Below are 23,917 nucleotides of genomic sequence, written 5' to 3'. Positions count from 1 at the left end.
ATTCTATGTTACATAGCATATTATACATTTTCCATACATAAGGCAACTCGGGAAACTTGATGCTCTCCTCCTTTCTGTACAGATGAGGGAATCGAGGCTCACAGGCATCAAATAACTTGCCAAGGTTAGGAAGCACAAAGGCAAAAAGCTGTCTAGTCCTTAACCCTAGTTGCATGATGGGGTGGCTTTTCATCTTCCAGGAAGAGGACAATGGGATACGTGTTTTAAATGCCGGTTTTTATTTATGTGTCTGTGTACATAAATTCACCCCCTGTGTGTGACTGCTCAGAAGCCTGAAGAGGGGGTCAAGTTTTTTGGAGCTGGAGTTACAGGTGGTTTTTGAGCTGCTCGATCTGGACGCTGGAAACCAAACTCGGTCTTCTTGACGAGAAACAAGCATTCGTAACTTGCTAAACAGTCTTTCCAGCCCTGACAATAGGATGTTTTCCCATCTTCAAAGCCCTCCCTCCCCAAGATTCTGTAGTAAAAAAAAAAAAATGAAGGAAAGGGTCTATGGAAATGGAATAATGTAGGAATCTTGTAGCGAGGAAAACTCAAGAGAGACCAAGGTGTCGCAACCGTGGCATGTATCTGTAAGTCTAGAGTTTGGAAAGTGGAGTAAATTGAAGCTCGCTTTGCTTGGGCTAGTGAGTGCAGGGTCATCATTGGCTACAAGGTATACCCTATGCCAACAAAATGAAACAAAAAAACCTACTGGGTAGGCAGAGGCAGGCAGCTTTATATGAATTCCAGGCCAGCCAGCGCTGCATAGTAGGACTGTCACAAACAGGGGAAACTGAGGCAGGAGGAGAGAGGATCCAACAACACAGCCCCCCCCCCCCAGCTCAGCTGAGAAAATGAAGACAGACCACCAGGAGAAAGGTCTGATAACTGATTCTGAAGTCTGTTGCTACTCCGCCAAAGAGGACCCTGCTTCCCACACGCGTGCTTGGGAGTTCTCTTTCCAAACGCTAGGTAGAGACCTAAGCCTACCAGCCTCTTCCACCTTGAGGGCAGGACTTCCTGTTTCTAACTGCCTGGTTCAGCACAATGGAGCTTTCCACTGGGCTCAGCAGTGTCTAGATCTTACGTGAGTTAACATGATAGTGTGCATCGCTGAGGAGAAACACCCCTAGGAACCCCAAACAGAACCCTTCAGCCATGAGAGGAAGACCTCGAGCTCCCACTCGAGGACTGGCCATGTCTTCTATAATCAGGGTATGAGGTCAGCCACGCCCTCTACACCCTTTCATGCCCTGACTGGACTGTGGGAAAGCAGGAGACGGGTTAAAAACAGAAGCGCGACCGTTTCTTTATTAAATTATACAAAAAGGGGAGGGGGCAGCTTCGGGGCTTGGCCCCAACCCCAGCCCCACCCCGGCCTGGCGCTGTCTGAGAGGAGGGAATCTGAGGGAGACCCAGGGGTCAGGCAGGAGAGAGAAGGGCAGGCTGAGAGGCTCGGGGTGCAGAGGGGAAGGAGAGGCTTCGCAAGGACTGGAACAGATCGATGGTGAGGAAGGCAGGGAAGAACAAGGAATGCTAGGGCAAGTGAGGGCCGGCTGGGGAGCTTGGATGAGGCGGGTTGGGGGCTGGACCTGTGGCAGTGAGGGTGAAGGAGCAGTGTCTGGAGAGATGGAAATGAGAGGCTGGGTCAAAGGGCAAGGGTCACAGCTCTGGGGCAGGGCCAGAGCAGGGAGCCAGGAGAAGGGGGGCTGGATTTGTGTGTTCCTGCCCCACCTCCAGGACCTGAGGGGCCTCCCATCCCCAAGCCCACGGGCAGGGGCTCAAGCCGACGCCCCGTTTTCTGTCTTCTGCCTCTTGGGATCCGCTTCATCCTGTGGAGGGAGAAGAGCTGGAGTAGTTGTACAGAGGAACCCTCCCCCCCCCCGTTCCTGCTGGCCCTGCTCCAGCCCCTGCCCATCTATGCCACCCACAAGGACCTGGGTCCAAATCCAAAGGTCACCCAGACCCTGCTATATTCCCGACAGCCCCTTAGGCTCAAACCTCCTCTTCAGCAGTTCTCTTCCGCACGGGGCCTTCGTCCTCCTCCTCCTCTTCCTCCTCATCTGAGAAACCAGAAACGAGTCAATGGGGGAAGGTTGGGAGGCAGGGGCACAGACCCCTCCCCTCATCCAAGCTTTCAGTCTACAACTGCTCCCTGACTCTGCTCCTGTGAGTCTCAACTTTGCAGCCCAGCCTTCCCTGCCCATCCCTACCTTCTTCATCTCCTTCATCATCATCCTCTCCATCCTCAGCAGTTTCTTCTTCCTCCTCCTCAGCTCCATTCTCCTCCTCCTGTGGGGACCAAAACAAGGAGTGATGTCAAGCTGGCTGTGTTGCCACTCACTGAGTGATAAAAGGGCTTAGGAGGCGCCAGGCAGGGAAGGGATATGAAGAGGGCAAGAGAATGGCAGGACCCGGTCATCCCCAGAAGGTAAGAGAAGAGGATGTTTGGGCAAAGTGTGTTCATGTTCCACCTGCTGCCTTCACACACCTCCACTACTTCTTTCTTCCGTTCTTTCCGGCCAGCCTTCTCCTCCACCTTGTCCTTCTTTTCCTTCAGGTCCTGCAAGACAGAAGGTTCTCTCTCAGCAGGGGTGACGGACAGCCCTGAGTCCCTTCAATTCTGCAGCTAGGTCAAAGGTGGCCATCCCAGAGATTTTTGTCCCCAGGACCCAAGGGGAGTGGGCAAGTGACGATAAGTGGCCAGAGTAGTTGGGGCTCCCACCCCATCAAGTTCTTCCAAACATCCCCTGGCTTAAGAGTTCAGCTCCACAAAGCAAATCCCCCATCTGCTGGCAGCCTGGTTGCCCCACCCCCCTCACCCTCTCGGCTTGCCCCGCTCTGCCTTTTGTCTACCTCAGGGGCCTTTGCCTAAGTACTCTCTCTCCTGGGCATCCCTCCCAGCTTCCTCTTCAGCTCCTAAGGTCTTTGTTTCCTGTTCTGTCTCCCTCATCCTCCTGTTCCTACTTGGCCGAATCACTCTCTAACGTGTTCCCACATCAGTTTCTATCCCCCATCTAAGCGGCCTCAGCGTTCCCTGTGCACACCCCACCTTCACGCAGAGGAAGGAGAAAGCACAACAAACAAGTGTGCGGCCGGGTGGGAAGGTGGGAGTTACCTGTCCAGAGCCCCTCCCACCAGGCTGTCTGCCTTCCTGGCAGGTGCTTGAGGCCCTATCCTACTGGGCCAGTGGATAAGCCCCTCTGGACACACCAGCCTTCCTACCCCATGCAGATTCTGCTTCTCCTTGGGGGGGGGCGCACCTTCTCCTACGACCTTATCTAATGTTAGCATGCAACTCTTGGGTACATGATCCCAATTGGGTCGGAGTTTTCATAAGTAGATCACCCCAGAAGGATGTGTCCTTTCTAGAACAAGACTGAGGTAGAAGAGGTGCCAAATGACTGGCCTGCGGACACTCCACTCCCTTCTCACTTCAGGAAGAGCACAAAACACTTGACCCTTTCACACCAGGCAGGTTTCCTCATTCTGATTTGTCGTCACTTCTCGGTCACATGGTAGGTCTGGCACTTGAACAACCAGGTGAGCTTTCTCTTACATCCCGGGCCAGGCAGGGACTAAGTCAACTTAGCCTGATCCAGGCCTTGCAAGCCTGAGTTTTCTATTGGGGTTGATGGAGGGGTGAGGGGAAGGGAGGGCGAATACCAGAGACCAAAGTCCACAGGGTTGGCCCCTCTCCTCCTGGGTCCTGTCCTGGTCACTGTCCTGCCATGATCTCTTTTCCAGGAGGGTATGTGACCTGCCCCCAGCTGCTTAGCAGCTCTCTGGCCTCTACAGGGGTACACAAGCTCACCCAGGCTAACACCAACTCACACATCTGCAAGGGAGCGCCCACACACTCTGGAGACACATGGCCCAATGTTTGGGCATTCTGGCACACTCTCAGGAGCACAGTGTAGCCACTCGATACTCACAAAGCAGCAACATGCCTCCAGGACATCTCAGTCAGTCTCCACATGCACACATGTAACTGACACGGGCAGTCCCACACACTCGCTGGATCTCAGACATACAAAGACGCCTACTCAGTGAAGTCACATGCCACCGCACAACCCACCGGAGGGCCACACAGGCACACCTTATCAGATCTCACATGTCCCCTCTCCCACTGCCTTTCATTCTATTAGACTCCCCCTTCCACTTGGACCTGGAGAACTATAGTGCCCCCCCCCAAAAAAAAGACTGGGCTCCCAGCCCCCAAGCCTGGCCGCATTAATTTCCCTAAGCGACACTCCGCAGTTTCCCTGGGGAAATTAGAGGAAGGCTGAAAGAGAGACAAGGGCAAAGGGATGAAGCCGGGAAAGGCAGCTAGCTACTGAGAGCTAAGACAGCTTGACGTATGGTCAGGCGATGATGAGCTTCGGCTTTTTCGAAGGCTATTCTCGCCACCTTTCTGATTTTTTTAGAAATTCGACATGAGGGGGGGCGATGAGAAAATTGGAAGTCGGTATTAGAGGAAGAACGAATGAGGATGGGCAAAAAAGAAAAAAAAAGGGGGGGTGCAAGAGAGAAGCAGCCCTCCGGGGACGAGGACGGACGGTCCGGCGGCGAGGAGGAGGAGCCGAGGAGTAGCCTCCGGGGAGAGTCCTGTTTACACTTGAGGATCCCAAACCGCTTAGCAGAGGAAAGGTGAGGTCATAGTGGAAAGGGACTTGGAGCCGCGGTTCGGACATGGGGCCCGGGATCTGAGAGGCGCCACTCTCTGACGGGAGGGCGGACCCGGCCGAGGCAGGCGCGGCGGGGCACGAGAGGGGTGGGGATGGCGAGACCGGGAGCAGGCCGGGCGGCGAGGCCCGAGCCACGGCGCGCTGGCCCGCTAGAGGGCGCCGGCAGCATCGAGCGGGCAGCGCCGGGCTCCGAGCGGGGAAGGGGGAGGGCGCAGCGGGGTCCGCAGGGACCGGGCGCCAGGGCCGCTCGGGGCCGTCGGGGGCGACCGGGCGCGAAGGACCGCGCCGATCCAGGGGCCGCCCAGGTGCCGGGCCGCCGCCGCCCTGCCCGTACCTTGGCGCTTAAGCTCGGCCGCTGCCTCCACGCTCTTCTCCGACATGGTGCCGGGGCCGGGGCTGGCGGGGAGCCGGGGTCCCGGGGCCGAGGCGGAGGAGCCCTGGACGGCGGAGAGTGGCCGCGGCCGGAACTTGGCGCGGTGGCGGCGGCGGCAGCGGCAGCGGCAGCGACGGCCGCTCGGCAAGCTGGCTCCCAGCAAGAGGCGGCAGAGGCGCGCGGGGTGGGGCGGGGGTGGGTCCCGAGCGGAGACCCGCAGGGCTGCGGCCGTCCGGAGGGCGGGCAGGAGGATGATGCGGGCGGTGGCCGGCACGCTCCGGTCGCGGTCGCTCGGTCTTGCTCGCCGCCCCCGCACCAGCAGAGCTGCCGCCGACCAGCCGCTGCCGCCCCCGGGAAGGGAACCCGCTTTTAAGGCGGCGCTGCCCGACGGGAGGGGCTTCCCAGGGGTGGGGCAGGCGGGAGCGGGGAGGAGAGGAGAGGGGAGGGGGATGAAAGAGGAGGTTGGAGAGGTGGGGATAGGAGGATGAAAGCGAAGGGCGGGAGAGCGAGCGGGACGGGAGGAAGGACGAGACCGGGAGGGGGAATGGAGAGACTGACGGCTCGGGAAAGAGCAGAGTAGGGCGAGGAGGTGGGAAGGGGTGGGGTTCCTGCGGGGAGAGACCGCTCCAAATGCCAGCCTTCTGCCTGCGAGCTGGAGTCTGGCTCCTGGGGGCGGACTGGAGAGGTGGCCAGACTCCTGCTGACCTCCTCCAAGCCCTGAGATTTTGCTAAAGGGCGGGGTGGGTGGGGGAGCAGATGTAGAGGCTGGGCAGGTATTTGAGAAACCAAAAGCTGAGAGAAGAGGAAGAAGGCTCCCGAGCCACTTCCATTTCTCGCTCTTGTCCGCCTTCTCTAGGTGGCCTTGAGGAGGAAAGTGAGAGTACAAAGGACAGCCTGGGCCTCTCGGCTGGACTTGACATTTGTGGTCCTTGGCGGGTTCCTTCCCGTCTGTTTCCTGTGATGTGAGGGGCCCTCTGATGATCTCTTCTGCCTTTTTATTCTTCTCTCATCTTACCTGGCTCACCTCACTCAATTGCTTGGTCCTTCTGTTTCCCTTCGCCTCTCTTCCTACAGACCGAGACCCCTCCCTTATAACCATCTACATCCCATGTGTCTCAATTCACTTTTTCCCAGACAACACTGTTATCTTTCCTGACTCAGTCACCCGGCCCTATAAACTAACTAATTTTCAACTCTCTTTCTTGTCCTTTTGCATTTTTCCTCCAGTCGCTCTTCTCGGTCTTCTGCTTCTGTCTTGTCCCCAGTCTTTCTGAATTCAACTGGCCGCCTTTGTACACACTGGTCCAGATATGGGGTTCCAGCCACACCCTATTGCGCTTATCCTCAGGGCTTCACACCTAGGTACCGCATCTTTAGATCATTTTGAGAACCCCGGGATTTCAGAAAGAGACGGCCTCGAAGGGTGGATGAAGAAGTCTGGGCTTTGGGAAAAGACTGTCTTTGGTGTATGTGTCTTATCTGTCATCATTATCCCTCACCTTTTCCAAATCATTTTTATTTCCATAATAAAAACCATCACCTTTAGTCAAATGACCTATTCAGCACTTGGGAAGCTGAGGCAGGAGGATTGCCATTAGTTTGAGAGCATCCTGGACAACACAGTGAGATATCTTGCCCTCCCCTACCCCTCAAAAAAATTAGAAAAAAAAAAAAAGAGAGAGAGAGAGAGAGAAGCCATTGTTGATCCTCCATCACTGTTTAGCATGTAAGCGTGTCAACAACCATCATTTGGTCCCTTGTACACATCTCCTGGTTTCTCTGACTCTTAATTCGGTTTCTTGGTCTCATAAATCTTGGCGCCCCACCCTGGTTTTTCCTGGCAGGATTCGGTCCACCTTTTCTCTGAGATCTTTCCATTTCCCCTTTTCAATGCGCTTCTCAGACTGATGTCCTTAGCAATCTCTCACCATATTCTATCTCTGTACCCTCTTGCTTCATTTATCTCCCTCTCCCCTCCATTACCCCCCCCCCATCTCGCTCCCTCTGGGTTGGTCTCTTTCCTCTCCCTCCCGCCTTCTTTTTCTCTGCCTTCTACTCCACCTCCCAGCCCCGCCTGCTGTCTCGGACACCCTGCTGGGCTCTTACCCTGTTGCCCTGGTAACCGCCCTCAACTCCGGTCACCTCCACTCCCCTCCCCCCTCCAATCACCGCCACCAACAACCTCCATCCACCTTCCTCCTGTTTTTCCTGAGAGCCAATAGAAACCCTGTTGCCAGGTGGAATGCTCATTTGAATCAGCCAATCCAAGATCCTAACTGCTTGCCCTGCCTTATAAGGGGATGTGAAGAGGGCCACTCCCCCCACTCCCGCCCCACAGGGGACGAGCCCCACCACTGTCTTTTCACTCTGGCCTAGGAAGGAGATTGGGACCCTCTAGTTTAGCCTCTCATAAAGGGCCTAGTTTCCCATTTCTCCAAATGGGACCACCAGGGTTGCAGTGAGGTGTGGGACGAACCTTGGGGAGTGGGTTGGACTGTGGGCTGGGCCTCAGGGCTGGGGGTGGGAATGAGGTGTGATTAGGGAAGGGGAGGCGGAGGGAGCCGGGAATTTTGCCCAGGGAGGGGTGTCTGGGAGCGGAGGCAGCTGCAGTGGAAAATTCCAGGGAGATGGCGAGGCAGAGAATGGGAATCCTGCCCCAAGGCCCAAGGGAGTGCAAGAGAAATCTAAGGGGTCGAACATTGGGGTCTGCAGGGACTGGTGGGGGACGTCTACATCTTTTTCTATTTTGTTCGAACACAGACCAGTCTCCTAAAGTTCTGCTTTGTGAGAAAGCAGCTGGGAGACTTGTGAATTTGGAGGAAATGCGATGTTGAGAACCCACCAGAGTGGCCCTTTAAGGTTCTGTCGTTGTGCCCCGGGTCAGTGGTGTCAAATGCCAACATTTGCTCCGTTCCATAGAAGTACTCTTGAGGTTTTGTGGAGGCCTGCCTATTCCTAGAATTCTGCTACTCTACAATGCAATTGAGACATTTCCCACGAGTTGAGTCGGGGAGGGGAAAAAAAAAAAACCAAAACAACAGTGCTTACACATTTTCTGAAAGTGGGAAAAAGGAGAGACCGAGGTGAGAACAAGAAAGGCCAGACCCCTGGAAAGCTACGACATCTGCCTGAGTTCCTAGAAGTTGCTCTTGCCCTGAAGTGTGGAAGGTGTTCCCTTCTAATGGCTTCAGACTCGTTCTTAGTGAGGTCTCGGGCTCTGCTGTCAGTGTGTATGTGTACCTCCCATGAGTACTAAGGAGAGCCTACTGTCACTCAGGGCAGTGGGGCACACAAGTCCTGAGAGCTGGGCCACCTACCAGTGACCCTGGTCTGTATTTCCCTTCATCTTAGGTAAAACAAACAAAAAACCCTCAAAGTCAGGAGGGAGGAGAGGAGATGGACACTTAGAAATTACCCAAGCCTTTTAGATAATTTCTTTTTACAGTTATTTTGTGTGTGTTGGTGCGCTCCAGCAGAAGTCAGACACAAGTGTGAGCATGGTTTGTTGTTGGTTTTTTTGTTTGTTTGGTTTTTTTTTTTTTTTTTTTGGTGGGAAAGCTTTATTTTGGTAACAGTTCCCTGTGATACAGGGATATACGGTGATGATGCAGGCTGTTGCTGGGAGATGAAGATAGGTGTGGTAAGCAGAGCAAGAGGCAGCAGCTTTCATTAAATTCAAAGGAGGGAGTAATGCATACCCGCGCTCAGCACGTGGTGTCCTTTTCCTTTTTCACGTCTGGGTGTTTCGCCAATGAGTGTGTCTGCACTACTTGTGTTCCTGTTTCCCTCTAGGAGTCCAGAAGAGGGTGTCTGAAACCTTGGAACTAGAGTGTGAGCCTCTGTGTGGAATAAAACCCAGGTTCTCTGGAAGAACACTCAGTGCCCTTAACAGATGAGCCATCTCTCCAGAGCCTTCCTTCCTCTTTCTTTTTTTTTTTTTTTTTTTAGGCAAAGGAGTCTCACTGTGATGACCAGGCTGGCCTGCTTCCTGCTTCTTCCTCCCCATTGTGGGTTTTAAAAGCAGTCGTGCACTACCACCTGTGTGTGCGCGTGCACGCGTGCTCATGCACATTCAGGTACCCTTAGAGGTCTAAAGAGGACTTGGATTTCGGAAGCTGGAGTTACTGCTGGCAGTTGTGAGCCACTGGACTTGGGTGCTGAGATTTGAACTCAGACCTGCTAGAATAGTGAGTTCTCTTAATCACTGAGCTATCTCTCCAGGCCACTGCCTGGTTTCCTCTCTTTATTCAGTCCAGGACTCCAGCTCATAAAATGACTAAGTCTTACCTGCAGCAATGTTAATATATATAATAAATATATATTATATAGTTAATATATTATATATTATATAGTACATATATTTTATATGTGTATGTATGTGTGTATATGTATGTATGCACATATATAAGCATGCTAATCTTGCCTACATACTGAGCTGGAGGTGAGCCAGGTTGGGCTACATAAGACTGTGTTTCAGCTAACAAGCATGCAAACAAGAAAAGTTAACTTTCACAAAGCAGAATGAGATAATGCTTCTCTGTAATCCCAATATTCTGGAGCTTGAGGCAGCAGAATACCTCAAATTCGAGGTCTGCTTGGGCTACCTGGTAAACACCAGGCCACCTATGGCAAGACCCTGTCACAAGAGAATGATGAAAAAAAAAAAATAAACAAATCACCTTCAAAACACAGTCACATCGTGTGTAATTAATCTGGTTGAAAGAGAATGAAAAGAAAATTTAAATTTAAAGGTAGTTTCATTGGTCTTATCCACCATCAAAATTCTACTCTGATATGTCCATTTTAGCTGAGGAAATTTAAATTTCCACTGAGCCTTTATATTAAGCTTAGGGTTGTTTGTTTGTTTGTTTGTTTGTTTGTTTGTTTTGAGATAAGGTTTCTCTGTGTAACCCTGGCGGTCTAGTAGACCAAGGTAGCCTCAAACTCAAAGATGCGCCTGTCTCCGCCTCTGGAGTGCTAAGATTAAAGTGTACCACCATCTCTCTCGGGCTTAAATTTAAACCAGACATGATGGCGGACACTCGTAATGCCAACATTCTGCAGCTCACTGCTAGGATACAGATCAGTGAATTATCAGATTACTTCCCTTTTAAGCTGTACTTTAAAACGTTTTTAATCTATTATTTTCATGCGTGGCGGTGTTTTGTCTGCATGTATGTCTGTGCACCGCTTGCCTGTAGTCCTTCAGAGATCAGGAGAAGATTCCTGTGCCCTTGGGATTGGAGTTTTCGGGTGGTTTTGAGCCAAACTGTGGATCTAGAGAATGGAATTTAGGACCTCTGGAAGAGCAGCCACTGCCCCTCACTTCTGAGCCACTCTCCTAGCCCCTAGGCTGTACTTTGATGTGAAGAGCCCTTGATCTACAGTCCTTTAGGGCAGTGACCTTGTCTTTAACTTTCAGCTTTGTCTCTCACCGACTACTACAGTCCCTACCAGCTACCAAGAGGTGTGTTTGTTGAAGTAGGAGGGCTATGTTTTTGCCTCTGTGTTTGCTGAGAATAGACTCTAAAGCCACATGCCTCAGGAGACACAGTTCTATTCCCAGCTGTTTTGGCTTTATGTTTTATTTAGGTTTGGTTTGGAGGTGGTCTCTTGTATCCCAGGATGACCTCTATATGGGGTAAGGATGGTCTCTGAGTTTTTGATCCGCATCCATCACCTTCTGGGTGCTGGGGTTACAGAGTAAACCACCAAGACCATTTCATACAGAGCCCAGGACTCGTGCCTGCTAGACAGGCACACTACAGCCGCAGCCTGGTTGACTGGAGCAGGGTTCTGACATGTCCCCTAGGCTGCCCTTGAACTCTGTCTGGAGCTGATTTCACTGTATTTAGGCTGGCCTTGTACTATGAGAATGTTAGCGCCTTTTTACCTTTCTCTGAACAGTCTCCCTAGTGAAGTGCTTTACTTCCTCAGAACTTGAGACGGGCCATCATTTTGAGGCAGGGTCTAGCTCGAGGTGATCCTCCTGCTTCAGCTTCTAGAATGCTGGGGTTCCAGGTGCGTGCCACCAAGCCTTATTCTTCCTCTGCTTTCTCCTTCACTTGTGCACCTAGAATAGTTGACTCTGGTCCAACATTCTGCTGCCATTTCTATTTCTCTCTCATATTTACTCTTCAAAAAGCCATGTATAGACTTTTCAGAAAAGCCGGTAAGAAAGAGAGCATTTAGAGGTGCTTCCCAGCCCTGCATCAAAACTTCCTGCGATGAAAAAAACAAGACAAACACTTACTCTGATGGTGTTCCACGCGGAACACCCAGCATTGTGCTTACCAGGTGAGTGCTTCTACCACTGACCCACACTCTCAGCCCGAGAACAGCCATCTGTTCTTTGCAATACAATAAGCATCTGATTATTTTTTTTTCTTTTCTTTTTTTCGGAGCAGGGGACCGAACCCCAAACCCTACCACTGAGCTAAATCCCCAACCCCAAGCATGTGATTATTTAACACTTGACAGCACACCTAGCTGGTGGGCTGGGCCATGTTATAAAGTGTTTTGCCTCTCATGCATGAGGTCCTGAGTTTAACACTCTTTACTGCATGAACTAGGTGTGGTAGGTGACGTGCTTAGAGCTAGTAACGAGAGGTGAAGTCAAGAGGGTCAGAAACCCAAAGTCATCATAGGAGTTGAAGGCCAGACTGATGTATATGGTACCCCATCTCAAGGGGGTGGGGGGTGAGTGGCTAGACCCACTAAGGAAGAAAATGAATTTATGGATTTAAGTGTTGCTGTTTGCTTTTGCTACCCAGCAGGTCAGACTTAGGGCCTAGTACCTGCTGATCAAGGCTTACACCATTGAGGTCTACCATCAAGCCTAATTAAATATCCATAGCCAGCAACTACCATATTGGACACCACAATTTTAGATCTCTGTTTTAAGCTACCTCTTTTTTTTTTTTTCCTTTTTTTTTTCCTTTTTTTTTTTTTTCTTTTTTCCCTTTTCTTTTTTTCGGAGCTGGGGACCGAACCCAGGGCCTTTCGCTTCCTAGGCAAGCGCTCTACCACTGAGCTAAATCCCCAACCCCAAGCTACCTCTTTTTTAAAAAAAATATTTTAGCTGTCAGTGGTGTCAGTGGTGAACTCCCACCTTTAATCCCAGCGCTCCAGAGGCAGAGGCAGGTAGATCCATGTGAGTTCAAGGCAGCCTGGTCTACAAAGCCAAGTTCCAGGACAGCCAGGGCTACACAGAGAAACCCTGTCTCAGAAAAAAAAATTGTTTTGCCTTTAAATTATGTATGTGTCCATGTGAATGTGCACACATAGTACAGGTGTTAGCAAAGGTCCCAGACCTGGAACTGGAGTGACAGTAGTTGTCAATCATTTCTGACTTTCATTCTCTGTGAGCTCAGTATGTGGACTTTAACCACTGAGCCATCTTTCCTGCCCCTTAACCATCTCTTTTCCTTTTTTTTTTTTTTTTTTTTGTTCTTTTTCTTTTTAAAGGTCGTTCTGGGGTTGAACCCCAGGGCTTTGTGCATACTAATCACATGCCTGGCCACTGATCTGTTAGTCCAGCCTGCAGCCTGCCTCTTTGCCCACAGCCAACCCCAGCAATTTGTAATTAGAATGTCCGAGAAGAACTCCGGCTGCTGTGTGTGTCTTTACAGGCGACCGCTATACACTTACCCTCCGGTGTGTTTACAGCTCTCACACATTGCACAGACCACGGCTGATCCAGGGGACCAGTAAAGAAAAAATGAACGGCTAGTGAAGATGGACAAAGACGTATTTGACCCAGCAGTCGAAGACTTACAAGGGAATAAGGAGGAGGAGTCAGTGCACGCTGAGGGACCTTCCAGGTGATGTCTATTATAGGCTGCGGTCTCCCTCAACTGCGCCATCCGGGATGTCTGCCGAAGCCCCATCACCTACCGTGGAACTGGAGCACCGGCGACTCCCAGGCCTAGCACTGGCTTTATTGCTGAGGTCCAGACTCACAGACTCACCCCCCTTTCTTCCCTGCCTTGTGCTCCGTGGAGCCTCAAACAGAAGCGAACCGAAATCGCCCCGCGTTCCCTCTCTGGGTTGATGGCACTTTCCTCCGTGCAAAATTAGACCTCGGTTTTTCTTCCCTTGTCTAGGTCCTTGCTTCTTGTCTTCCCTACCCTGACCTGCATGTTCTCAGAGGCCCAGCTTCACCACCTCACAATTGTCAATCACAAGTGTGGGATTTTTTATCTTCACGCCTACCTCAGTTTCCCCATTTCCATACCTGCTATATCGTACAAACTCGGAAAAAAAAAAAAGTTCCCAAACGGTCCTTCGATTTAAAATACAAACAGGCTGTTGTGTTCCCTACTTACAACGTTGCTCCGCCCTCCCCTCGGTTCAAATATCCAACTGTTCTGGGCTGGTTCCAGATATGTGACCTCACATCCAAAGAGGGCCCCTTCTCTGGCCCAGCTCTACCCTCTCAAGGATTTCCTGACTCCAAGTCCAGCCAGATGAGCAGCGAACGTAGCAGGCGCATTCAGTACTTGTCCTCTGGAGCTTCATTCCTTGAAGAACCTGCTCTCCCTCCTGTGTCACATCATCTACGGGAAATGCCAATGACTGACAAACTCCTGCCCTTCATTGATCGGACAGAGGAGAGAGACACACAAAGGCAGACAGGGAGGGAGGGAGAAGAGAGGGAGAAGGAAAAGAGAAGCAGGCAGACATAACTGCTGGCTGCTTGTAAAATTATCTCTCACCATTTCCCAGAGAGTTGCCTATGTCCTATGTATGTCACCAGGCACACTGACATAGGCTTGCATCCTCCCTCAACTTCTACCTGTTCGTGTATGTGTGTATGTGTGTGTGTGTGTGTGTGTGTGTGTGTGTGTGTGCGTGTGTCTGTATGTGTGTGCATGTTGCTGAGAATCCAAGAAACAAACAAGCACCTTAGATTTCAGACTATGTGTAATAGAAGTTAAGTTGTAATTTGTAAACATTCCTAGGAGAGGGACTACGCTCATTTAAAATCACATGGAGGCTCCGGAGAGATGGCACAATGGCTGAGAGCACTGCTGTTCTTGCAGAAGACCCAGGTTCAGTTCCAGATAGTGGCTTACATCTATTTGTACCTTCTTGGTACCCTCTTCCGACTTCTGCATGCACCAGGAAGGCACAGACATACATGCTCCAAACATTATGCATATAAAATAAATAAGCCTACTTTCCCCCTATCTATCTATCTATCTATCTATCTATCTATCTATCTATCTATCTATTTATTTATTTTTATGCTTAGACAAGGCTTTCTTGGAACTACATAGACCGACTGGCCTCAAACTCAGAGAGATCCTCCTGTCTCCGCCTCCCAAGTGCTGAGATTAAAGATGTGTGTCACCGTAGCTAGCCTAAATAAATCTTAAGGTAAAATCATACAGAGCCAGTGAGGTCCCTCAGCAGGTAAAAGCAATTGCCACCAAGCCTGATAACCTGAGTTTGATTTCCTGGAACCCACGTGGTAGGAGAAAAGAGTTCACTCCCCAAAGTTATCCTCCGACCTCCACATGCATAGCATAAGCACTCTGTACACAAGTGACTATAATAGAAATGAAATTATGAAAAGATAATGTATAGCACCGCAGGCCCAGAATCCCACCGCTTAGGGAGTGATGACAGGACAATCAGGACTTCAATAACAGGAATTCAGGTCAGTGTGGGTCACACAATAGGACTGCCCCAAATAAAAAACAGGGCTGTGGACTTAAGTCAGCTCAATGGAAGAACGCTCGTCTACCATGTACAAAGTCCTGGGTACACACACACACGAACACACACACACACACACACACACACACACACACACACACGAACACACAAGCAAAGATAAAAAGGAATGGTATGAAATTCTTTTTTTAAAGGAATTATTTATTTTATGCATATAAGGTACACTGCTGCTGTTTTCAGACACCAGAAGAGGGCATCCATGTGGTTGCTGGGAATTGAACTCAGGACCTCTGGAAGAGCAGTCAGTGCTCCTAACCACTGAGCCATCTCTCCAGCCCAGTATGAAATTTTTAAGCTTTTCTGTGTGCTATCTTTTTTTTTTTTTTTTCCTATTCTATTTTTCGGAGCTGGGGACCGAACCCAGGGCCTTGCACTTCCTAGGCAAGCGCTCTACCACTGAGCTAAATCCCCAACCCCAGCCTTGTCTGTTTGTTTAATACACTAGACCCAGCACAGGGCAAGTGCTCATTAAATAGCTGTTGATTGGCCAAGCAATGTAGAACTCACTCTAATGGCCAGGTAGGTAGCATATACCTTTAGTCCCAGAGCTACATAGTGAGACCTTGTAGGGTAGATGGGGGGGTGGGGTGGGAGACTTGTTTTCCAAAGAGACAAGAAAAAGAACATTTGTGTAGGGTAACTTTAAGTGCAGGTGGCAGAATACTTATTGAAGTAACATTCTTTGTTTTGCTTGGTTTTTTTTGCCTGGCATGTGTGTGTTCGTTCTCTCTCTCTCTCTCTCTCTCTCTCTCTCTCTCTCTCTCTCTCTCCTCAGTCCAGGCTAGCCTCAGACTCACAGAAATCTATCTGCCTCTGCCTCCTGAATGCTGGGATGAAAGGCTGGAGTAACCCTTTTAAATAATCAGATTTATTTTTATTTTCCATGTATTTTGCCTATATGTGTCTGTGCCATGTGTATACAATTCCTACAGAGGCCAAAAGAGGGCACTGGATACCCTGGAACTGGGGTGCCAGGTCCTCTGCAGGACATATGTTCCTTTTTCAGATTTATTTTATGTGTATAGGTGTCTCCGTATGCCAGGTGTGTGCATATCCTTGGACGCCTGCAGAAGGTGTTAGATCTGCTGGAGCCGGAACTCCGTAACTATACTGGGTTTCTCTGAAATAGCAGCAAGGGTTTTGGGTTTTTTTGTTTTTTATTTTTTTTAATTTTTATGCTTTTGTTTTTCTTTTAGACAAGCTATGTAGCCCAGGTCAGCTTCCAATTCACAGAGATCATCCTGTCTCTGCCTCCCGGTGCCTCGATTAAAAAAGCCTGCCCCCACCAACCAGCAGACACGTTTTGCCACTGAGCTGGCTCTACAGCCCTGAAGTACTCTTGATGGAATGTCAAAACTGCTTTTCTTTAGAGCAAGGTGAAAGGACGATTGTCCGGTGGGATATCAAGAGAAATTTTTAAAAGGTTTATATATCAAACATCAATGAAAAACAAATTTTCTTTCTTTTTTCTTTTTTCTTTTTGGTTTCACTTTGTCATTCTGTCAGTTTACCTTAGCTATATCACCGTTTCTCCTGTTAGCACTATTTTTTCCCCTCTAGCAATGATCAAATAGAAACTGAGAACCTCTGCTCCCAATCTTTTCCCGAGTAACCACGGACTCTTTTCCCTCAGGGAGTTGTGAAGAATAAACCTTTCTTTTTAGATCAGGTTCCACACGGTACCAATGTGGCTTACAGCCAGAGTAAAGAACTTGGGACAGTTTTGAGTTTGGATCTCTGTGGGTCAAAGTCTACCCAATTCAGTTCATATCCTCTGACCCAAAGGGGAGGGCTCTTCTCTCTGGCTCAGCCAGATTTTGTGCAAGACAATTAGTATGTCAAAATACCAGTCTCTGGCTTTGGAGTCAGGCCTCATGGGTTTACTTTTTAGCTCCGCCCCTGAGTGATTCTGCTTAATTTAACTCTCCACCTCTTTATCCTTCTAAACTTTAGTCCCTTGACCTACCTACCTGCTTAGAGCAAAGAAAGTTTTAAAGACGTAAGAGCTAGAGAAATGGGACTGGAATGTAACTTAATGGTAGGACATGTGCTTGGCAAACCCGAAGCCCTCAGTTGGATCCTGAGCATTAAAGCCAAAACCAAAAAGCCGACAACAAAAAGCAAACATCAGAACTAACGCTTTTGCCCAGGCCAACCCTTCACAGACAGGTCTTGGAGTGGTCCAGAAGCCTAAGCCAACCCGGTGTCCTAAGGCGCTAAAGATCCAGCCTGGCCCAGGAGCGCTCTCTGGCGGCCAAACTCCCAACATCCCTTCCCTGGTTGGCCTTTTCCAAGGCTGAACTAGACCTGAGCTAAATTGTCACCTCCTCCTCTGCGTCACTCGGAGGACCCCGCCCGCCGGAGCGTCTCTCCAGAGGGACAGGCCCCCGCGCTCCCCTGGTTAAGCGCCCCTCCTGCACTGAGTTTAAAGGTCCCCGCAGGGATCCGCCCCACCGGTCGCCCCCAGACAGACCGCCTCCCCCCCTCCCGCAAAGAAGGTGCGGCACACCCTGCCCCCGTCGCGCTCAACCAGTCCCTCCCGATTCCGCTCCGCCCTCCCCCACCTTTGCAGGAGCCTCTTCCTGTCCCCAGATCCCCGAGCCAGCTTAACGAGACCTCCCACCGGCCCCAGAGGACCCGCCCTCCGGGGCTCCGCCGCGAGCCAGCCGCCCCTCCCATGCAGGTGGGTGGAGCTCCCGTGGCCCGCCCCCAAGACTGTCCGTCATGACGTCACTTCCGCTCGGGCCTGACCGAGGTTCGGCTCCTCGGGCCGAGGGCGGGGGTACGGAGGTGGCAGCTGAAGGCAGGAGGCGGTGCGGGAGGCGAGAAGCTCCCGCGCGGACCAATCCCTGCGTCCCGGGCCGAGACCCTGCTCCTGCAGCGCCCGGAGGAGAGGCCGGCCGGATGGGCCGCTGAGCCCGAGTCGGGGACCGGTGAGGCCAGGGCGGCGCGGCCCGCAGGGTTGCAGGGATGCGAGCCGGGGAGTGGACCTCCCTCTCCGGCTCGCCCGGCGGGAGGCACGGGTTGGGGCAGCGGCAGACCGGCTCGGTGGGCAGTGAGGCCCGCCCGGGGAGGCCTGGTAGCGGCCCGTGCCAGCAGAAGGCGGAGTAGTTGGGGTCATTAATGGGGTGGCGGGCCGCCGTTCGAGATTCTCATCGAGACTGGCGTCGGAGGAGGAGCTGACCGTGGCTCGGGGAAGAGGATGGCGGGCGGGGGTGGAGGGGCAACACTAAGAAGCTTGGGGAAAATTCCGTGACCGGCTTGGAGAGCTACTCGCTCTCAAAAGTAGAAGGTTATGTGGTCCACCTGCCGAAGGGGGTCTCTGGAGTTTGGAGGGGTCAGTGATTGTGTGCAAGAGACAGCTTTAAGAGTAGCTACACTGAGCTGGTGTGCATAAGCCTGCATGAAACTCAGCCTCCGTATCTTCACAGCGTGGAGCCCCCTGGAGCTGAGATCAGGATGTTCCGCTTCATGAGGGACGTGGAGCCTGAGGATCCCATGTTCCTGATGTGAGAATTCCCTCCCCCCTCGTGCACTCATCCCACTCTAATTCAGGTCTGAGTAGTTCAGACAGACCTCTGGGTTCCCGTGTCTGGAACCGGATAGAATTTAGCTGCAGCTCTCAGACGGGAGTTGGTCTCCTGCCACTGCGCACCCTGACTTATTTGGGGGAGGTGAAGAAGGCTGGGGGTTAATCTGCCGTCTGTATTGTATGCTCACTCCACAGGGACCCCTTTGCAATTCACCGTCAGCATATGAGCCGCATGTTGTCAGGTGGCTTTGGATATAGCCCCTTCCTAAGCATCACAGATGGTAACATGCCAGCAACCAGGCCTGCCAGCCGCAGGATGCAGGTAACAGTTGGAACATACCGAGACCCAGGGTGACTAGTTAAGTATGCTGCCATTCTGGTCCTACAACCAGCTTTAAAAGGATGTGATCTGTGTGGGAGGCAGAGGAGTGGGGATAGAGAATCTGGGAAAGGGGGCTTTGTGACTCCCGAGGAGAGAAGGATGGGGTTGGGGGATGGAGGCACTGGCCACGTTTGGTATAGTAAGGTGGTAGGATGTAGTTTCTAACTTCTGTTCCTTATCTTGTAGGCTGGGGCTGTCTCTCCCTTTGGGATGTTGGGAATGGTGAGTTCTTGTCTTCTCTGTTCCCCTCGAGCTTTCTCTCTCTCTCCTGTGTCTCTGTCTGTCTCTCTCTTCTGGCTCTTTGTGTCTCTGTCTCTCTCTTTCTCTGACACACAGATACACACAGACCTTAGATGTTATTTTCAGATGTGCCACTTTGGTGACAATGTTAGTCTAGGGGTGGTCTCAAAATCTTCTCTGGATAGTTGACATAGTTTAGAGCCCATTGAATATAAATCATGGTGCTAGGGCTAGAGAAATGGCTCCAGGGTTAAGAGCACCTGGCTGTTCTTCCAGACAACCAAGGTTTGGTTCCCAGCACCCACATGACAGCTCACAACTGTCTGTGTCTGTAGTCTCCAGGCATCTGATGCCATCTTCTGCTCCCTACCGTGCGTTGCATGAAAACACTTATTCATAGAAAAATATAAATAAATATGTATTATAGATATAAATATCAGCTCAAATACTCCTGATAGCTGGAAGTTCTTATCCACTGGGGAAAGTAAAATTGTATAGCAGTTCTTTTGAGGAGGGAGACTTTGGGACACTTTTACAACTCTAGATAGTCAGAGGGTTTTTTTGGTCGTTGTTTTGGATTTTGGTTTTTTGAGACAAGGTTTCTTTAAAGCAGCCCTGGCTCTCCTGGAACTCACTCTGTAGACCAGGCTGGCCACAAGTCATCTGTGCTCGCCTCTGCCTCCCAGTGTTGGATTAAAGGCAAACCGTCAACATTTAGCATGTTCAGAGGCGCTAACTCACTGCTTTTGGGTCACTTCCTTAAAAAGATAGGGAAGGGGTTGGGGATTTAGCTCAGTGGTAGAGCGCTTGCCTAGGAAGCACAAGGCCCTGGGTTCGGTCCCCAGCTCCGAAAAATAGAATAGGAAAAAAAAAAAAAAAAAAAAAAGATAGGGAAATGCACAGGTAGGAGAAGCATCAGAACAGCCACAGACCCGAGAAGGTGGCCAGCAGCTTATGGGGAGGAGCATGAGTGTGTTCTGGCTACATTTAAGAAGGAAAGGGGGTCTGTCCTCAGGTGAGTGACAGGCCCACAACCACTGACCCATCTTCCTGACCCTCTCCTTTCCTCAGTCTGGCGGCTTCATGGACATGTTTGGGATGATGAACGACATGATTGGGAACATGGTATGACTTGCTCCAGTCTTCCCCGGCCTTGATCTCGGTGGCAGCCAACATGGCGGGAGGGGGTGAGGTGATGTGCTAGTGAAGAGGCTGGGTTGGACTGAGCTGAGCCAGAGCACCAGGGTCCTATGTGTGTTCTTATACCCCTGAGCGATCACATATGTTAGTGTTGGGCTAGGAAGTTGGACGGTTGTGATGCCCATTCTCCTTGCGTAATTAAGAAGGCTGAGGCAAGAGCAGTCAGCTGGAGGGAGCTCCCTTCTGCAAAGTAGGCCCTCCTCATTCAGTCTCTCCTCAGGAGCACATGGCCGCCGGAGGCAACTGCCAGACCTTCTCTTCCTCCACCGTCATCTCCTACTCCAACACTGGGGATGGTGCCCCCAAGGTTTACCAGGAGACATCTGAGATGCGCTCTGCCCCAGGCGGGGTGAGTAAGGAACTCCCCTATCTCGGAGGAGGTAGGACTGATCGGAACACACAGGAACCAGGGACGTCTTTTTTCAGGAATGGGTCGTGGGTGGTGTGTTCATCCAGGGTGATGTAGCAGGGCTTTGTGGGGACAATTGCATGTGTCTGTTCCCTTTGTCCCAGATCCGGGAGACACGGAGGACTGTCCGGGACTCAGACAGTGGCCTAGAGCAGATGTCCATTGGGCATCACATTCGGGATAGGGCCCACATCCTCCAGCGCTCCCGAAACCACCGCACGGGGGACCAGGAGGAGCGGCAGGACTACATCAACCTGGACGAAAGTGAGTGAGCCTGCCTGCCTGCCTGCCTGCCTGCCTGCCTGCCTGCCTGCCTGCCTGCCTGCCTGCCTCCTTCTTCCTTCCTTCCTTCCTTCCTTCCTTCCTTCCTTCCTTCCTTCCTTCCTTCCTTCCTTCCTTCGAGCAGCAGCCTGTAATCCAGTTCCTTTGCACTAGAGCACAGCTTTCTCTACCATCCCACAGGCAGCTCAGGCAGCTGAGGGGAGCCCTGTGCTTAGGCTGTTGCCAGCTTCAGGACTGAGTCAGGTGTTGCCAGGGAGGGGCAGAGCCTGACTGACATCAAGTGCTGACAGTTGTACCCTCCTGTGTTGGGATCAGTGGTTTCTTTTCTCAGATTAGTGCTTTATTAACTTCCCATGGTGGGTAGCTAACTCCTGGTGTCTTTCTTCTGTAGCTGTGTCTCAGGTTTGCCAGTGACATCAGGAACTGTGTTGAAGCCAAAATAGCTCCCAGCCCCCGTTCTCCCGTGCATGATCTCAACCTTTGCCCCTCGAAGGTGTCTGACCTCAGGCTGTGGCTCACGGCCTTCCATGTCTGCACTCTGTCTTCTTTAGGTGAGGCAGCAGCGTTCGATGATGAATGGAGAAGGGAGACATCTCGATACAGGCAGCAACGTCCTCTGGAATTTCGACGGCATGAGGCGTCTGTGGGTGGGGGACGAAGGGCTGAGGGGCCTCCCCGCCTGGCTATCCAGGGACCTGAGGACTCGCCCTCCCGACAGTCCCGTCGCTATGACTGGTGAAGGCCCCAGGCTCTCAGACTCTCATGTAAGTGCCGAGAGGGAGGGAGGGAGGGAAATAGGACAGCCCAGAGGAGGTCGGGCGCAGACCAATGTAGCTTAGCTGTCAGGGGCAGAGAGACTTGCTCCCTCTGAGTGCCTGGAAGACGCTTCTGTGTCCTTTCTCTCCCTGACAGGCTCATCTTTCTGTCCTTCAGGTGCAGGCTGGGAGGCTGAGAAATCCTTGAAATGACTGTCCTTTCCAACCTCCATCCCAATTTAATATTAAATTAACAGGCAAGCTGGCCACGCCTCTCCCTGGGTCTCAGGGAGAGCCTTCGACTGCCCCCTGACCTTCGTTTCCATCTTCACCCTCACCATGTGTCCCCACCCATCCTGTATCCACTAACTTGAGTTTTCATGTTGCTGCTCCATCTCCAAGCCGCCTCATCTTCCCGAGTCCCTGCCATGCATTGAAGGGTTTGAGGGCAAGCTCTGGGTTTAGGGATCTCCATCCCTCAGCTCCCCTGGACCCTGCCCACCTCTTCCTCAGAGCTCCACTGCAGATGCCATGGTCCTATGAGGGCTGTGGAAAGTGGACTAGTTCCCAATTCTTTGTCCCTCCCCCACATCACAAAAACACTTTCCTATTCCCTTCTCTGCCTTTATAAAAATAAATGATTTGTGCAACTTGTAACTAGGTGTTTATGGAATAAAGGAGAATGGAAAAAAAGTAGGGTTCTGGCTGCTTTTCTTCTTTTGCCTCAGTTCAACCCTCCGTACCCTACCCTCCCTCCGTACCCTATCTTCCCTCTCGCCTCCACATGTGGCCCAGCTGTCTGAGTTAGCGTTTCTTTTGCTGTGACAAGACACCATAACCAAGGCAGCATATACAAGAAAGCATTTGATTGGAGGATTGCTTGATGCAGAGGCTGCGCCTGTGACCATCATGGTGGCAACAGCAGGCAGGCAGGCATAGTGCTGGAGCAGTCAGCCTACATTTGATCCACAGGACGTAGAGACAGAGTGGCTTGGCCTTTGGGACCTCAAACCCAGTGACACACCTTGGTCCTTCCTAAATAGTCCACCACAACTGGGAACCAGACATTGAACCATGAGTGGGGCCGTTCTCGTGCCACTACACCAGCTCCTCAAGGAACGATGGAGCTGTTGCGGCGCCGACGCCGAGGGATGGGCTAGACGGAAGGAAGTAGCTCCCATGACTGCTCTCCCTGGGGTCTAACTGACCAGGGTCGTATTAGGGTACAGAGTGAGGCCTATGGAATTGGCTGTCCCTTCCCTTGGGCAGAATGGTTTGCCAGGACCAGGCAGACATGCACAGGGAACTTTACACAAGTCTTCAAGAGGGCAGGCTTTCTCAGACTCGTCACCCCTCAGCTGCCGAGAACCCGAGCCAGGGGAGGAGAGCGGTGGAGAAGGTAAGCTGGAACTCGAGCAGTCTGGCAGACAGGAAGAGCTCACATTTCTCAGCATGTTCAACTCCAGCTTTGCAGCCAAATGGGTCACTCTGTCCCTCCTGCATGCTGGGCAAGCACTCTGCCAGCGAGCCAGGTTTCTCCTTCTGTTTCCTTCTGCAGACAGCTCTCACACTGTAGCTAAGAACCCCGAGTTCCTGGCCCTCCTGCTGGGACGGTGGGCAGGTTCCACCATGCTGAAGGTTTCAGGTTTCTTCTATCAGCTATTTTTCTGCTGATAGAAGTCAAAATGTAAGGCCAGGCATGGTGATGGTGAATGTCTTTAATATCCCAGCATTGGAAGCAGAAATAGGTGCATTCCCACAGTTGGGGCCAACCAGGGCTACATAGTGAGGACTCTGGTCTCACAACAACAAAAAAAAGAAAAAAAAGAGAAAGGAAGGAAGGAAGGAAGGAAGAAAAACGTTGTGTGTGTCATTCAGGCCGACTTCTTAGCCTAGAGCAATCACTGGCTGGAGGGCTGGTGAAGACTCACGCCCTGCAGAGGCAACACCATTGCCTGGGTTTGGAAGCTGATAGATTGAGACTCAAAGCACCCCCAGACATTTAAGTCTAACCTCTGACACGGGTGGCTAGGCCTATACTTCCTGTGCGTACAAGTTGCTCTCATCACTCTCCTGAGAGACTGGGTGAAGAAGACCAGAGGCTTGGTCTCCAGGCCAGTCTTCCTGTAACCAGGTCTTCTCGCTTACCTGGACCTCAATTATATAGTTACATTCCAACTGCAAGCAATCTTAGGGTGTAGTCCATGCCTGGCTTCCCTCTGCCTTCCAGTGCTGGTCCCCACATTCCAGTGCTGTTCTTTGGAGTCTGTTTGTTTTGCAGGGTGGGTTCTCCCAGGCGGTAGGATTACAGG

At 51.5% G+C, this 23,917-nt stretch overlaps 2 protein-coding genes across 3 annotated transcripts; one reads left to right on the top strand and one right to left on the bottom strand.

The window, feature by feature from the left end:
* Nucleotides 1–1,287: 1,287 nt before the first annotated feature.
* Nucleotides 1,288–17,926, bottom strand: Ptms (parathymosin). Its single transcript, XM_032906619.1, has 6 exons — nt 17,540–17,926; nt 5,026–5,430; nt 2,495–2,566; nt 2,217–2,295; nt 2,005–2,066; nt 1,288–1,835 (listed from the first exon to the last, which is right to left on the bottom strand). The coding sequence occupies exons 1-6, from the start codon at nt 17,924–17,926 to the stop codon at nt 1,785–1,787; spliced, it is 1,056 nt and encodes a 351-aa protein (XP_032762510.1). The 3' UTR covers nt 1,288–1,784.
* Mlf2 (myeloid leukemia factor 2) lies at nt 17,534–22,298 on the top strand. Of its 2 annotated transcripts, none has more exons than XM_032905680.1 (9): nt 17,534–17,738; nt 18,237–18,314; nt 18,533–18,659; nt 18,906–18,941; nt 20,031–20,084; nt 20,380–20,508; nt 20,673–20,832; nt 21,402–21,614; nt 21,784–22,298. In XM_032905680.1, exons 2-8 carry the CDS (start codon nt 18,265–18,267, stop codon nt 21,587–21,589), a joined length of 744 nt encoding a protein of 247 aa, XP_032761571.1. In that variant the 5' UTR covers nt 17,534–17,738; nt 18,237–18,264; the 3' UTR covers nt 21,590–21,614; nt 21,784–22,298. The 2 variants fall into 2 exon arrangements, with proteins under 2 accessions (XP_032761571.1, XP_032761572.1); XM_032905681.1 differs by having other exon boundaries at nt 17,556–17,738; nt 21,763–22,298.
* The last annotated feature ends 1,619 nt before the right edge of the window (nt 22,299–23,917 follow it).

The sequence above is a fragment of the Rattus rattus genome, chromosome 6, assembly GCF_011064425.1.
Source record: "Rattus rattus isolate New Zealand chromosome 6, Rrattus_CSIRO_v1, whole genome shotgun sequence".
Lineage (NCBI taxonomy): Eukaryota > Metazoa > Chordata > Mammalia > Rodentia > Muridae > Rattus > Rattus rattus.
Note: the sequence above shows the minus strand (reverse complement) of the source record. Positions and strands in the feature narration are given on the sequence as shown.

Bases quoted from the DNA above. Each gene is read 5' to 3' on its own strand.
- Mlf2 (XM_032905680.1), top strand. From the start codon at position 18,265: ATGTTCCGCTTCATGAGGGACGTGGAGCCTGAGGATCCCATGTTCCTG. The intron at 20,509-20,672 runs GTGAGTAAGGAA...CCTTTGTCCCAG, and splicing joins TGCGCTCTGCCCCAGGCGGG to ATCCGGGAGACACGGAGGAC. The intron at 20,833-21,401 runs GTGAGTGAGCCT...TGTCTTCTTTAG, and splicing joins CTACATCAACCTGGACGAAA to GTGAGGCAGCAGCGTTCGAT.
- Ptms (XM_032906619.1), bottom strand. From the start codon at position 17,926: ATGACCCCAACTACTCCGCCTTCTGCTGGCACGGGCCGCTACCAGGCC. The intron at 5,431-17,539 runs GTGACGTCATGA...CCGCCTTAAAAG, and splicing joins TCGGTCAGGCCCGAGCGGAA to CGGGTTCCCTTCCCGGGGGC. The intron at 2,296-2,494 runs GTGTGTGAAGGC...TGGTCCCCACAG, and splicing joins GGAAGAAAGAAGTAGTGGAG to GAGGAGGAGAATGGAGCTGA.